The 13,356-nt window shown below is 41.6% G+C and overlaps 2 protein-coding genes across 2 annotated transcripts in view; one reads left to right on the forward strand and one right to left on the reverse strand.

The window, feature by feature from the left end:
• Window positions 1-13,356, reverse strand: part of TTC29 (tetratricopeptide repeat domain 29) — a 592,695-nt gene that overhangs the window by 502,721 nt on the left and 76,618 nt on the right. The window lies entirely within an intron of this gene.
• The window catches only part of EDNRA (endothelin receptor type A), a 54,881-nt gene that overhangs the window by 2,182 nt on the left and 39,343 nt on the right, over window positions 1-13,356 (forward strand). Inside the window, exon 2 of the mRNA XM_037162352.2 lies at window positions 2,089-2,572. Within this exon, the coding sequence (XP_037018247.2) occupies window positions 2,153-2,572 (420 nt within the window). The 5' untranslated portion in view covers window positions 2,089-2,152. The remainder of the gene's footprint in view (window positions 1-2,088; window positions 2,573-13,356) is intronic.

Here is a 13,356-nt window from a genome sequence, read left to right on the forward strand (position 1 = left end):
CTACAAACTACTTACAAGTCCAAGTAGATCTGATATGTACATAGTATGCCCCTAGCTTATAAAATTGATGTTTTGATCATTTATTTTTATAATATCCAGCTGAGTCAAGTCCTAGAAGCAAAGGAAAGTGTTGTATTGTATCTGTCATGCTGCTTCCTGGCCATGAAAACTTGACTAAACTCCCTAGAGACTCGGTCTCCTTATGAGTAAAATGGGGATAGTGCCCCTGCCGGCCTGCAGTTGTCAAGTTCAAGTCAGGTGGTAAATATATGCATAACAGAATGTATTACTACTACAAATAAAATGTTATTATTTCCGGTTCCTAGGGAATAATAATAGGTTTGTATTTTTCACCCAATGTATGGTATTCATATGCCTTTGCCAAGTGCCCCTTACCTCTCTCAGGAGAAGGCCCAAGCATGTAGTGTTTGCACTTTAGACCCATACAAACTGAACAAATCTTATTTCATCCACATACTGAGTAAGCCTAAGCTTTATTGATAACTGGCAAAGATAACTGTCCAAATCCCTAAAACCGGTTAATGCCAACCGTGAGTAGATTAAGAAAAGAGACACAATTTTTTATAATTTCATTATATGTCATAAGCACACACATCACTGCATAAATGAGCTTACTTTATTTGAAGAGTCATAAAAACTCACAAAAAAGAAAATATAAAACTACTTAAATGTGAGGAGCCACCAAACCCCCCTCGTTTTCCCAACATCTCATCTTTAAGGGTTAAAGTACAAACCTAGACTTCCTGGGCAAGAAAGACCACTTGCTCTCTGCCAGTGGCTAAGAAAAGAAAGCAACACACGAACGGAAGCTTCACTAAAACATTTCAGGCGCTAAGAAAAGCATGAGAATGAGAGACAGTGTAGTCTAGTGGTTAAGAGCTGAGACTCCAAGTTGGACTAACTTGCCTTAGAATCCCAGCGTTGCTACCTAGGCCTGTGCCTTTGATGGGCACCCTGATGTTGCTGAGTCTCTGGCTGTCTTCATAATGGACCTGTGCCTGCTTCACGGCACTGTGGTCTAGATCAGAGGGCATCGTGCACGCACAGTGCTCGTTTAATTAAAACTAAAATTGTGAGCCCTGGCTGGTATAGCTCAGTGGATTGAGCACTGGCCTGCAAACCCAAGGGTCGCCAGTTGGATTCCCAATCAGGGCACATGCCTGGGTTACAGGCCAGGCTCCCAGTAAGGGGCGCATGAGAGGCAACCACACATTGATGTTTCTCTTTCTTCTTCCCTTCCTCCCTCTCTAAAAATAAATAAATCTTTTTTTTTAAAAAAACTTAAATTGTTATGTGTATCGATGGTGTTGACCAGAGTTCTGATATTTAACATTTTGTGACACTTTAACTGGCTAACTATGCTGCATTTTATTCCCATGTTCATAATCTACCACGTGTAAAACAGCACACATTTTGGAATATTGGATTCTTAATTATAGAATTGGTAATTTTATGCTTTAACACTATGTAACTTACTCAGCATAGAATGCCTTTTCTCTCCCACCAATAAAATGTATCCCAATTGTTGGAGATTTTTTTTAGTTCATGATCTTATCAGCCTAGGTATAGTGAATAGAAAATAGTAATATACTTCTAGACCTACTACTAAGACAAAAACTGACACATCCCCATGCACTTTATAATCAGATGTAAGGATAGCAGTGGACAGAGACGAGAGATGAGAAAGAGAGAGATGGAGAGACAACCTGCCCTCCCAGAGCTGTGGTCCCCCCTGGTTTGTTCTGGTTTGTTCTGCTTCGGGGTGAGCTGACACAGATACAGACGCGGATACACAGAAATTCACCAATTTTGATAAGTGTTTCTAAATGCATGCTCATATGACAGCTGTCACAGCACAGTCTAACAAAACTGTTTCACATAAAGTTAAACAAAATTAAGTGCAACTACAGCCATCATATGGAAGAAAACCAAATGAACTTTCGGCCGACCCGGTATCTTACCATTACCCAATACCTGCTTTCTGACTAGAGCAATGAATAATCTTGACTACAGTCTTACTGGCAGCTGAATTCTGTAACCCAAATTATTTTTTCTCCTTTTTTTTAGGTGGAGAAAAAGCGAGTGTGTGAAGGCAGCACAGTAAGAGGCATTTCCTCAAATCTTCATCAAGATGAAAACTTTTTGCTTCAGGGTGTCCTTTTGGGTGGCGATGGTCGGGTGTGTGATTAGTGATAATCCCGAGAGCTACAATGCAAATCTAAGCACTCGCGTGGAAGATTTTACCACGTTCCATGGGACAGAGCTCAGCTTCCCAGTTACCACTCATCGACCCTCTAAGCTGGCCCTACCCAGCAATGGCTCGTTGCACGGCTACTGCCCACAGCAGACGAAGATTACTTCAGCTTTCAAGTACATCAACACCGTGATATCTTGTACTATTTTCATCGTGGGAATGGTGGGGAATGCAACTCTGCTCAGGATCATTTACCAGAACAAGTGTATGAGGAATGGCCCCAACGCGCTGATAGCCAGCCTTGCCCTCGGAGACCTTATCTATGTGGTCATTGATCTCCCCATCAATGTATTTAAGGTAGGAAGTCACCACAAATATTGTTTGCAAGTTTGAACCTGTGCTTTGATTCCACAATGAGAGAGTTGCAGCAGGCTCTTCTGACCTGAATTTTATAGTCTGTTTCTCACTGAGAGCAGTTTCTGCTATCTTACAGCTCGTGGCATTTGAAATTTTTATTACTTGTTAAATGTTACACTTCTTTTCTAACTTAATTGTTCACCAAATAGTATTCGGGGAATGACCTTTCAAAGGCATCTTTCATGCAGGATTCTCACGCCACCCCTGAGCCTGCCGAGCAGCTGGGCAGTCTCGGGGTGATCACTTGATTTTTCTGAGACTCCATTTTCAGAGTGAGACCTACTGAGCCCTGAAAGTACTTAAAATTAATTATTCAGTAGCAGTTACCTGTCTAACGTGATGCTGTTCAGAAGCCCGATACCCACAGTGTGGCTTGAAAGGAAGAGCACCTATTGTACTCTGGCGGCCTGGACTGGTGGGTGGAGCCACAGCACGTGCTGGCTTTCCCAGGCCGGGCGCCTGAGAGATAAGGGGCCCGTGTGACAGCGGGCCAGGGTGGACCTCAGTGAGCGGAATCACCAAAACCGTTCACGGCAGGCATCCGGGCACTGTGGCCGCCTCCGCTTCTCCAGTTTACATTTAGAGAGTGCCCACTGTGTGTCGTCCCCCTACCCACCCCCACGCCAAGCTGGGCAATAGGGGCCAATAGGGCAAATTAGACAAAGTTAGTGCCTGAGTGGGAGAGGGAGACAAGTAACCCACCATCACTGTGGTCACCTTGCTTCCAGAGCTATTTAGCACCAGAACAAACTACAGTAGAGGCAGAAGGAACTGGGTAGTCCATACTTGGTCTTGTGATTGTGAGGGCAAACTGCTGCAAGAATTCAAGTGAACCAAGACTCCAATAAAACCGTGATCTACACCAGATATCACAGCATGTCTCTAGTCTAAGCCCAGGAAGAACACTTTCCTGGGCCTTGAGTTCTCCTATGTACTACCCATACAAATGAAACTATTCTGCACAATCATATTTTGAAATAGGACTTTAAATGGCAAGTGTTGTCAGTTGAAGACATAACTTTAAGTAGAATGGTAGCCTTTTGGTTTCCAATAGATACACTTGAACAGTGGCAAAATACCCTAGTACACCAGAAAAATCAGTGGTCAGACAATAAAGATGTAAGCAATGGTTACAATTTTCAAAACTACAAATAAAAAAACATTGCAAATTATCCAGTACACTGTAAAATTGGGGGAATTAGACAACAAATAATTTTTTTAATCACATACTCTTTTCCCACAGAACAGCATGAATACATGTTTTCTATTTGAAATTAAAATGGGATTTTAGAACCAAACAATGAGGCAAAATGAAAATGTGTAACTAATTTAAAATGTTTAACAAACATATGCTACAGGACTTCATTTTTTCTGTTAAGAGGTAATTTTCTCTTTATGAAGTATTATGTGTATCAATGCCTGACTTTCTCATGACTTCTATCTCTAATAATAGATTTGAAAATGATGTTAGGACTCACTCAGAATTTGACTTCCTGGCAGTCACTGTGGGGGTGAAACGTGGACGTGCAGGCTTTGACACCAGTTAACCCCCCATCGTGGCTCAGGAGAGTAGTTAACCACCTTTGAATTAATATTCCCATTTGAACACATGCAAAGCGGCTTCTCTGCACATCACTATCTGCGACTGCGGGGAGGGCGATCTGCATGTCACTTTCAGGTGCCACCTCCCAGTTATAGAACCAAACTTCATTTCTGCTGCACAGCAAAATTTTTAAGTCATAGCATCTAGGCTATCTCCAAATTTGTTGAAAATCTCAAAAGAAAAAAGCTTTATTTAAAAAAACTTTATTTTAAATCCATATAGTAATAGATAAAAATAACACATTATTTTATTTTTTAATTTATTTTTAATATATTGTATTAATTATGCCATTACAGTTGTTCTATTTCCCCCCTTCATTTCCCTCCACCCTGCACACCCCTCTCCCACCATTCCCCCCTTTAGTTTATGACCACGTGTCTCAAGTTCTTTAGATTCTTTATTTCCCCTACTATTCTTACCCTCCCCTCCATCTATTTTCTATCTACTGTCTATGCTACTTATTTTCTGTACCTTCTCCCCCCTTCTCCTTTTCCCACTCCCCTGTTGCTAACCCTCCATGTGATCTTCATTTCTATGGTTCTGCTCCTGATTTAGCTGTCCTCTTAGTTTGAGGAGAGGCTTAGGAACCTTCAGGACATCTTTAAACATTCCAACATCCGAATTATAGGGGTACCAGAAGGGGAAGAGGAACAGCCACAAGTGGAAAACTTATTCAAACAAATAATAAAGGAGAACTTCCCCAATCTGGCAAAGGCAATACACTTTCAGGAAATCCAGGAAGCTCAGGGAGTCCCAAAGAAGTTGGACCCAAGAAGGAACACACCAAGGCACATCATCATTACATTAGCCAAGATTAAAATGAAGGAGAGAATCCTAGAAGCAGCAAGAGCTAAGGGGATAGTCACCTACAAAGGAGTTCCCATCAGACTGTCAGCTGATTTCTCAAAAGAGACCTTACAGGCAAGAAGGGGCTGGAAAGAAGTATTCCAAGTCATGAAATCCAAAGACCTACATCCAAGATTGCTCTATCCAGCAAAGTTTTCATTTAGAATGGAAGGGCAGATAAAATGCTTCTCAGATAAGATCAAACACATTCTTATTTGACTATGTGGTTCTGACCTCCTGGAAATCCAACACAGTCAGCCTTCTGTATCCACAGGTTCTGCCTAGGCAGATTCAACTGACTACAAATAGAAAATACTCAGAAAAAAGTTATGTCATTGCTGGTATGACTGCGTGGTTAGGTGTGCGATGGTCATGTCCATACTGAACATGTACAGGTTTTTTCTTCTTGCCATTATTCCCTGGGACACAGTATGGCATAATGGCTATTTGCCTGCATTTACATTGTGCTAGGTGTTATAAGTGACCTAGATGTGACTCCAAGTGCATGGGAAGGTGTACAAATACTGTGCATTCTTAAATAAGGGGCTTGAGCACCCAAAGATTTGATTATTTGCAGGGGTCCTGGAACCAATCCCCCAGAGATCCCGAGAGGTGACTGTACTGTGATGCCTACTGTAGTTTTCAATAATATGGACAGTGTGGCTGTAGTGTTTTTACATCACAGGTATACATCTGTGTAATTCCTGTTTTTCTAAAACTTATGTAATGAGTCATTTAACCAACATTACTTATAGAAAGTAAACCTTTTGGTTTCAACAAAAACTACTCTTTAGTCAATTCTATCTTATCCCTGAGGAAAAAAGAAAAAAATTGGAGGGAGCTCCAGCTGGTGTAGCTCAGTGGATTGAGCGCGGGCTGTGAACCAAAAAGTTGCTGGTTTGATTCTCAGTCGAGGCACATGCCTGGGTTCCGGGCCAGCTCCCCACTGTGGGGCATGTGAGAGGGAACCACACATTGATGTTTCTCTCCCTCTCTTTCTTCCTCCCTCCCCCTCTCTCTAAAAATAAATAAATAAAACCTTAAAAATTTTTCAAAAAAAAAGAATTGGAGGGAGTTAAAAGGGTGCCCAGTATTTGGGGGCTACTTCTACTTCTCTCAGTCCTCTTCCGTAGGTTAGGAGGAGGCGCTGCTTCTCTGACTTCGGTCCAGGGTAGTCAAGAGAAATCCTTCCCAGCACTGTGGGCACCAGGCTCTCCTGCCTTTTCCCCACAGCTGCCACCTTCTGTGAGGCTCTGATGCTTTGGGGTCTCACCTCCCAGGCCTGTGATTCCTCTCTAACCATGTCAAGCTACCTCTTTACTTCAGGGCAAAGTAGCAGCTGCCCATCTCATTTTACTATTATGTTTAGGTATCTGTGAAATAAAAATAATGTGCAAACTTGGAGTACATGCTATTAAAAGGATGGATGGAGCTTCTTTATCACCCCCCGCCATGAGAAGAATTATCTTGAAAAAAGATGGGAAAGTATCTGCCATGTTCTCCAAAGAATGATGAGTTTTCAAACCACACAGGTCATTGTGTTTAACAATTCTATCAATTGCCTGTATACTCAGTTGTAAGGTCTCCAAGCAGAGAATGCTACATTGAATCACAGCAGAGTCAGCATGAGTGGGAGGGGACAGTGGGAGGGCTGCATCTTTGGGCAAGGTAGACTTGCTGACTAGACTGCAATAGCATTACAAGTGATAAAGCGTTCCTCCTATTTGCATTTTCTTCCCCATCTCTCACTTAGAAAGAAATTGTACCAAAAATGTTTCATTTACAAATGTGACATGAAACACAACTGACAAGCAAAGCCGCGGGGCTTTTTCTGGTCTGTCATTATCCCATTCGGGGGGTGCAGGGAAATTCTGGAGGTTCTGCGGGTGTGGAAGAAGGGATCACCCCACACAATTCCCAAAGTTTCCAAAAGATCTCTATGTCTTCAGGGCTTCTGCCCTCTATTCTATATTGCACTTTGCTTCTACTTACTGAGTGTCCCTCTGCCCACAAACTTCCAGGAGCTCCCATGGTGAGCGGCCAAGGCCCTCCCCACTCTGGACACACTTCAGCTACTTCTTAACCGCTTCCCAGTGTGCAGGCTCAGCTCTCGTGGAACGCCATCACTTCCCCAAAGCACAGTGCTGTGCCTTAAGCAACGTTCCCAGGGAGGCTGGATGCAGCCACTGAATTGCTGCTGCTGAGACAAGTACAGACCCTGCACTGAGTTAGGTCTGGAGTTACACATGCTGCACTGAGAAACAATAGAAACCGAAAAATGGAAAGAAGCCCCTCTGGCCCTTGCTTAAACTCACACATGCCCAGACACACTACATTAAGTGGTGAAGAAAATCAGACGTCCTGTGATAAAATTTCAAGCAGAAGGAGCCTAAGAAAGAAAATGAATGCCAGTTACCTTCCTGGTTTTCACGCATAAAAGGGCCTTGCAAATGGCAATATGGAAGAAAACCTGTTACTAAGTTTATTGAAGAATCACTCCAATTTTTAGTGGTTCAAAAAATAATATCCCCCATTTCAAGAGAAGACTGAAAAGAACAAGAGGAAGGGAAACTAGTTAGCAGCCTTTTTCAAACACCCACACTTATAATCCAAACAGATGATGGGTTCAATTGGTCAAGAAATTACATTATCTGCCCTGGCTGGTGTAGCTCAGTGGATTGAGCTACAGGCCTTCGAACTAAAACATCCTGGTTCAATTCCCAGTCAGGGCACATGCCTGGGTTGCGGGCCAGTTCCCAACAGGGGATGCATGAGAGGCAACCACACGATGATATTTCTCTCCCTCTCTCTTCTTCTCTTCCCCTCTTTCTAAAAATTAATAAATAAAATCTTTTTTAAAAAAAGAAATTACATTATCTGATATCCTAAATTTTCAAGAAATGCAAAAACTTAGCCACGTAAATTAACCTACATATAAAAAATATGCATTCATTACCAAGCAATTAAAACATTGTGTCTGTTTTTAGGGACCAGAAATAACCCCCAATTACTTAATGACAATATGGATTAGAAGTATAGAACTTAATAACTGTATTCTTTAATGATTCCTAGGATTTTGTTTATGTCATGGAGTGTTGTCCCCAGGGAGTCAGGTTATAATTCTGAACAGAGGATACCCCTAGAAGTGATGTCCATGTGTGGGTGGGCGGAGCTGGGTACCACGTGCTTCCTGGGTAACGGCTCCTCCGTATGTGCATGCAGATACTGGGCCTAGTAAACAGCATCGGGAATGTGGGGAAATACATGTGAGAGAAGCAGAGTGGAGGAGATTACATGATGGCCATAGGAAGAAGGGGGAGGTTGAGTTTGGTGACTTGACTTAGGACTCTAATGTGTGTAGCAGGGAGTTGGAACCGGTGATGTTGAAGATAACACTGAGGGTGAATAATGTCTTCATTGGACACGTGGGGTGCAGCAGGTCTGGGGAAACAAGCTAAACAGCCAGTGAGAGCGTTGGGTCATGACTGTCGATTAGTAGTTGGGTTCACTCTATGCAACCACCTGTTGTTCAGGACAACAGTGAAAAATAAACAAATCCAATTTCTGCCTGAAATGACTGGGAATATTTTGCAGTGGGAAATCAAGGCTCCCAATATGTTGCCCTGGCCAGACCAACACACCGGAAGTACAAGGAATGCGGAAACCCCAGATCTTCACGCAGAGCAGTTAGGCCACTAGGGTCCATCCTGCCGGGGCAGCCGTGCAGAAAAAGCTGCTTCTCCACACCTCAAGGCAATTTACGTGTCAAACACAAATGCCGCAACTTACAGAGTTTTATGCCTCAAACATAACAGTTGTTCAGTAAATGCTTATTGATAGGATTTGATTGATTAGGGCCTTTGCTGTTGAAATGAACTTCTAATCGGATTTCTCTGAGACCTTCTCATTAAAATAGTGATAATGATAATGATGATTTCTCAGAGGGCTTGTTCATTTACACTCAAGGCACAGGATATCATCTGTGGACTGCACATGCTATTCCCCCAAGTCAATCAAATTACCAGTGAATTGCTTACGTGACATGGTATTGTCTAACCCTTTTACTCATCAGGCAAATAAACAGACCTTTCTTGTGTACTCCAGCAAGAGTGCTGTACTCATAAAATCAGGCACAGAAACTGTAGCCCTGACTTAAGACAGGAAATGTGTCCCTGGACAAGGATCTCTGCCCCTTGTTGGTGCACTGTCTGCCAGCTAGTTTTCCCTGCAGATAACTCTGACCCTGCCCCCTTCCAGGTGTCTCTGTCTTCACCATTTCCCCTGCCTCTATCCACTCCAGCTTCCCTGGTCCATCTGAGAAGACCAAGATTGTCCTTCCACCTGACACATTTCTCCCTCATACCTCCTCTGGCTTTACTCCACTTTCTTCATCAGATTGCAGCTTAAACATCTCTTTGTCTGGCAAGTATCCACGGGCCCAGCCTGGGGTAGTGCCTTTCTCCTGTGCTGCCATGACGCCCTCTGTTAACCCTGTAACAGCATCTCACACACACACTCTATTGTATTTGCCAATTCACTTGCCTGTCTGACCCACTAGACTGCAAGTTCCTTGAGGCAAGCTGCCATCATTGTCATTTATCATTGTATCTTCTGCATCCAACACTGGCCCAGCTTTAAAAAGATTTGATGAATGAGTAAAATAAGAAAATGTACTGTAGTTGCCTCTATAAGAATGTTTTTCTCCCATGCAATTCCAGATCTAAAGGCAGGCTTGCTTTTTAAATTTATTACATTTCTACTTTTTTCTTCACACCAGGAATGTCTCAGGGTCCATAAATGTGCAAGCAAAGCAGAGCAGCACAGAGCAGGATCACTTTCCCTTTGTCCTCAGAGGTCAAGAGTTCTTGTCCTATGGTTCGGGCATTGTGTTTTTTAATTTCCTCTCTCTCTGGTGCAGATAACCAAATGAAGGGTTCTTTCCAAGATTTCTGTGCAATCAATATACATTCTTTTAGCATAGCTGCAATTTTGGTTGTGATTGCAATATTAAACCTACAAGTGATTTGGAATATCAAAATGAACATTCATGTCACAAAAAATTTTATTTGTTCTCCAGAGAATAGAAAATAGGTTGATTTTCTGGCATTGCTAAGATGTCCACTGCAAAAGCTCGTTATGCTAACTTGGTGATTTAAGAATATATGTACATATTAAATGACAGAGTGATAAATTTATTACCCAATTTGCTGTTATAAGGAAGTTCCTGTCTGGAAAGACTTCAGAACCCTCTCCAATGCTGCCTCCCCTCCGACTTCGTTTCCTGTGTCTGGGAACCTCATTGCTTTCTCTCATGGTTGTGCTAATAATTATTCTCATGTGAGGTTCCCCTGTGAGCCCCCGTGTTTGGCTCACAGTACAGCTGTTATCCTCCCCGATGGAAACCATCCATAACTGCAGGATTGCTTCCCAGGGCAGAGGAGGCAGAGATGGTTTTAGAGTTGCTCTCATTAGGAAGGTGTTGAGATGCAAAAGCATCATTCCCAGAGATATTCCTTCATCAAAGAGTTTAGTTCTTGAAAGAGTTTGCTGTGTTCTAAATATAACAAAGTTTTACCTAGAGAAAGGAACTTCCACATGCTCAACAGTATGTGTGTGTGATGTTGTGCTGATTCCAGCATTCTCCTCAGTAAAAGCAGATGTTCTGGCTATTTTATGGTGAAATATTTCTATAGGGTATTTATTTTGTGAGTTTCCAGGATGTGAGTGTTATTTCTTTATTATTATACAAAGTTAACACAGTCTGAAGAGTGTGTGAACTAAAATGAAAGAGGGTGGGGAATCAAGTTTACTGAGTCTCAAGTTGGTTCTAAGATGACAAGCAGTTAAATAAGGAATGTTTTAAGAAATTCTGTCAAAGTGAATTTGATAGACTGCCAGAAATTCTACAACTGCCTTCTAGCTCTACCGTATTCTCCTGGGAGTTAGAGTAACTGCCTCCTATAGTTACGACTTTATTTTTAACTAGGTCCAGTTTTTCTTGGAAAAACTTTCCTTCATTATAAAATTAGTAGTTGCAATTAAATTCAATAATAAAACTGAAAGTATCATTCAATGTTAATTTTTGATAGCCTTATTTTTAAATTTAAACATTGAAAATTTTACAGAAGCATATACTACAAAATATTTATTTAAATTAGAAAGGTTTGAAGTCCTCAGTGTTCCTGCAGTCAGGAAGTCAGAATCAAACGTGCCCCCAGAAAGATTTAGTCTGGGGTAGGATCAGGGTGGGGATGACTGGGGTGGGGGGAGTGAAGGGAGAAAATGGAAACAACTGTACTTGAACAGCATTAAAAAATAAAAATTAAAAATAAATTTAAAATGTTTAAAGTTCAAAAAGAGAAAGATTTAATAATATTTTTGGATCTGTAAATGTAGAGGTCACTTTTTAGAACTTAAACATCTCTAGGAGTTCCATCAACAGTTTTTTAAACAACTTACTTGGAGACCAGTATCAATAATGAGAGCTGGTCAAATTATGCTTCTTGTAACACTTATTCTCAACTTGAGAGTGCTATTATTTTAGATCAAATTTTATAAAGAAGGTGATGGGGATGGCAAGTGGTTGGCCTTCTCGTTATGTAGTTACATCAGGACTTTGTCTAAAAGCTCTTATTCATTCAAAAATATTTGAGTTCCTACTATGTACCTACCAGTCATTGGAGAAATAGCAGTGAACAAGAACAAGCAAATATCCTTGCCCTCATGGAAGAAAATAATAAGCCAGCTAACTAAGTAAATACATAGTATATGAGATAAGTGCTAAGGATAAAAATAAAATGGGAAAGGATATTAATCTAAGAGTGAGTGGAAGAACAAGGCCTCAATGCAAAGTGACAGTTGGGTAGAAGTTAAGAGAGATTTAGGAGCAAACCATGCCACTCAGCAAGAGCAGTCCAGCCAGAGGAAAGGGTGAGAGGCTCTGAGGCAGAAGGGTGATGGGAGGGCTGAAGGAGGAGCAAGGAGGAAGGGAAGGGGAGACCACAGGAATGTGGGGCTCGGGCAGGAGATGGGGAGGCAGATTCCACACAGCCTGATAACAGGGTGACCACGTAATTTATTGTCTGAACTAGGATATTTTTTAGAGTAAAAGAAGATACTAGCCATAATTACATCTGAACAGTAGGCATGAATGAAGACCGTCCTAGATATAAATCAGGAAATGTGGGCTCCCTACCAATGCACCTTTATAAAGCCATTAATGTTTTCTCTCTGGATGAGATAGGAAGCTTTTAGAAGTTTAAGAGCAGATGAGTTACATGTTCTCATTTAAATTTAACAAGAACTTTCTGGCTACTATGTTCAGAGATATTTCCTAAATTAATGAAGGGAAATGTGCAATATTAAAATGTTATTTATACCAATATACAACTTAAGAATAAAACTACCTAAAACTTAATTAGAGTTTACTCTGGGCCAGGGTAACTGATCTGTTCCTCACAAGAAACCTGGGATTTACTCCTGTTGCCTGAATTCCCTAAATGAAGAAACCGAGGCACTGAGTCTAAGGACGGCTTAAAGGTTGCACAGCCAGCAAGTGGCGGAGCCAGGATTTGAGTCCAGTGAAAGGTCAGAGGCTGGGCTGTTGGCTCCTGCCCTGCTGCTCCTCTCCCATACGGCCACCACCTAAGGCAAACTTCATCGCCATCAAAATGGCATCTCTCGTACAGAAATACATTTTCAAAGACTGTGTTCAATGATGAAAGTCACCCCCTTTCCCTCCTCCATTAAATCTAACAGCTTCTTTAGCTGCTTATTTAAAACAGAAATAATGTAGCCCTGGCCAGGTAGCTCAGTTGGTGAGAGGGTCATCCTAATACACCGAGAATTCGGGTTTGATCCCCAGTAGGGGCACATACAGGAATCAACCCATGAATGCATAAATAAGGGGAACGACAGGTCGATGTTTCTCCATCAATCAATAAAATTTTTTAAACATCTTATTAAGAAAATCAAATAAAATAAAACAGAAGTAACTTATAATAAAAGAAAATGTGAATGATACAAAGATTGTCCCCCAGAGTAGCATTTATGTTGGAAGTCTTGCAGACTGCATTGGAACATCTGTTAAACAGATTGTTGTATCTATACTCATTGTCATGTTGGTGAGGCCAACTGACAGAAGGGAGCCAGAAAATAAAATAAACTGAAAGGAAAGTGTGAGTTCCTTCAGGGACTGATTGCCTAGACACACACATCTGCTCATCTGCTCAGAGGATCACTTTTTGCCAAACTGGCGCCCCACCCCCAGTTGCTG

The sequence above is a fragment of the Artibeus jamaicensis genome, unplaced genomic scaffold, assembly GCF_021234435.1.
Source record: "Artibeus jamaicensis isolate MK-2021 breed Jamaican fruit bat unplaced genomic scaffold, CSHL_Jam_final scaffold_537, whole genome shotgun sequence".
Taxonomy (NCBI): domain Eukaryota; kingdom Metazoa; phylum Chordata; class Mammalia; order Chiroptera; family Phyllostomidae; genus Artibeus; species Artibeus jamaicensis.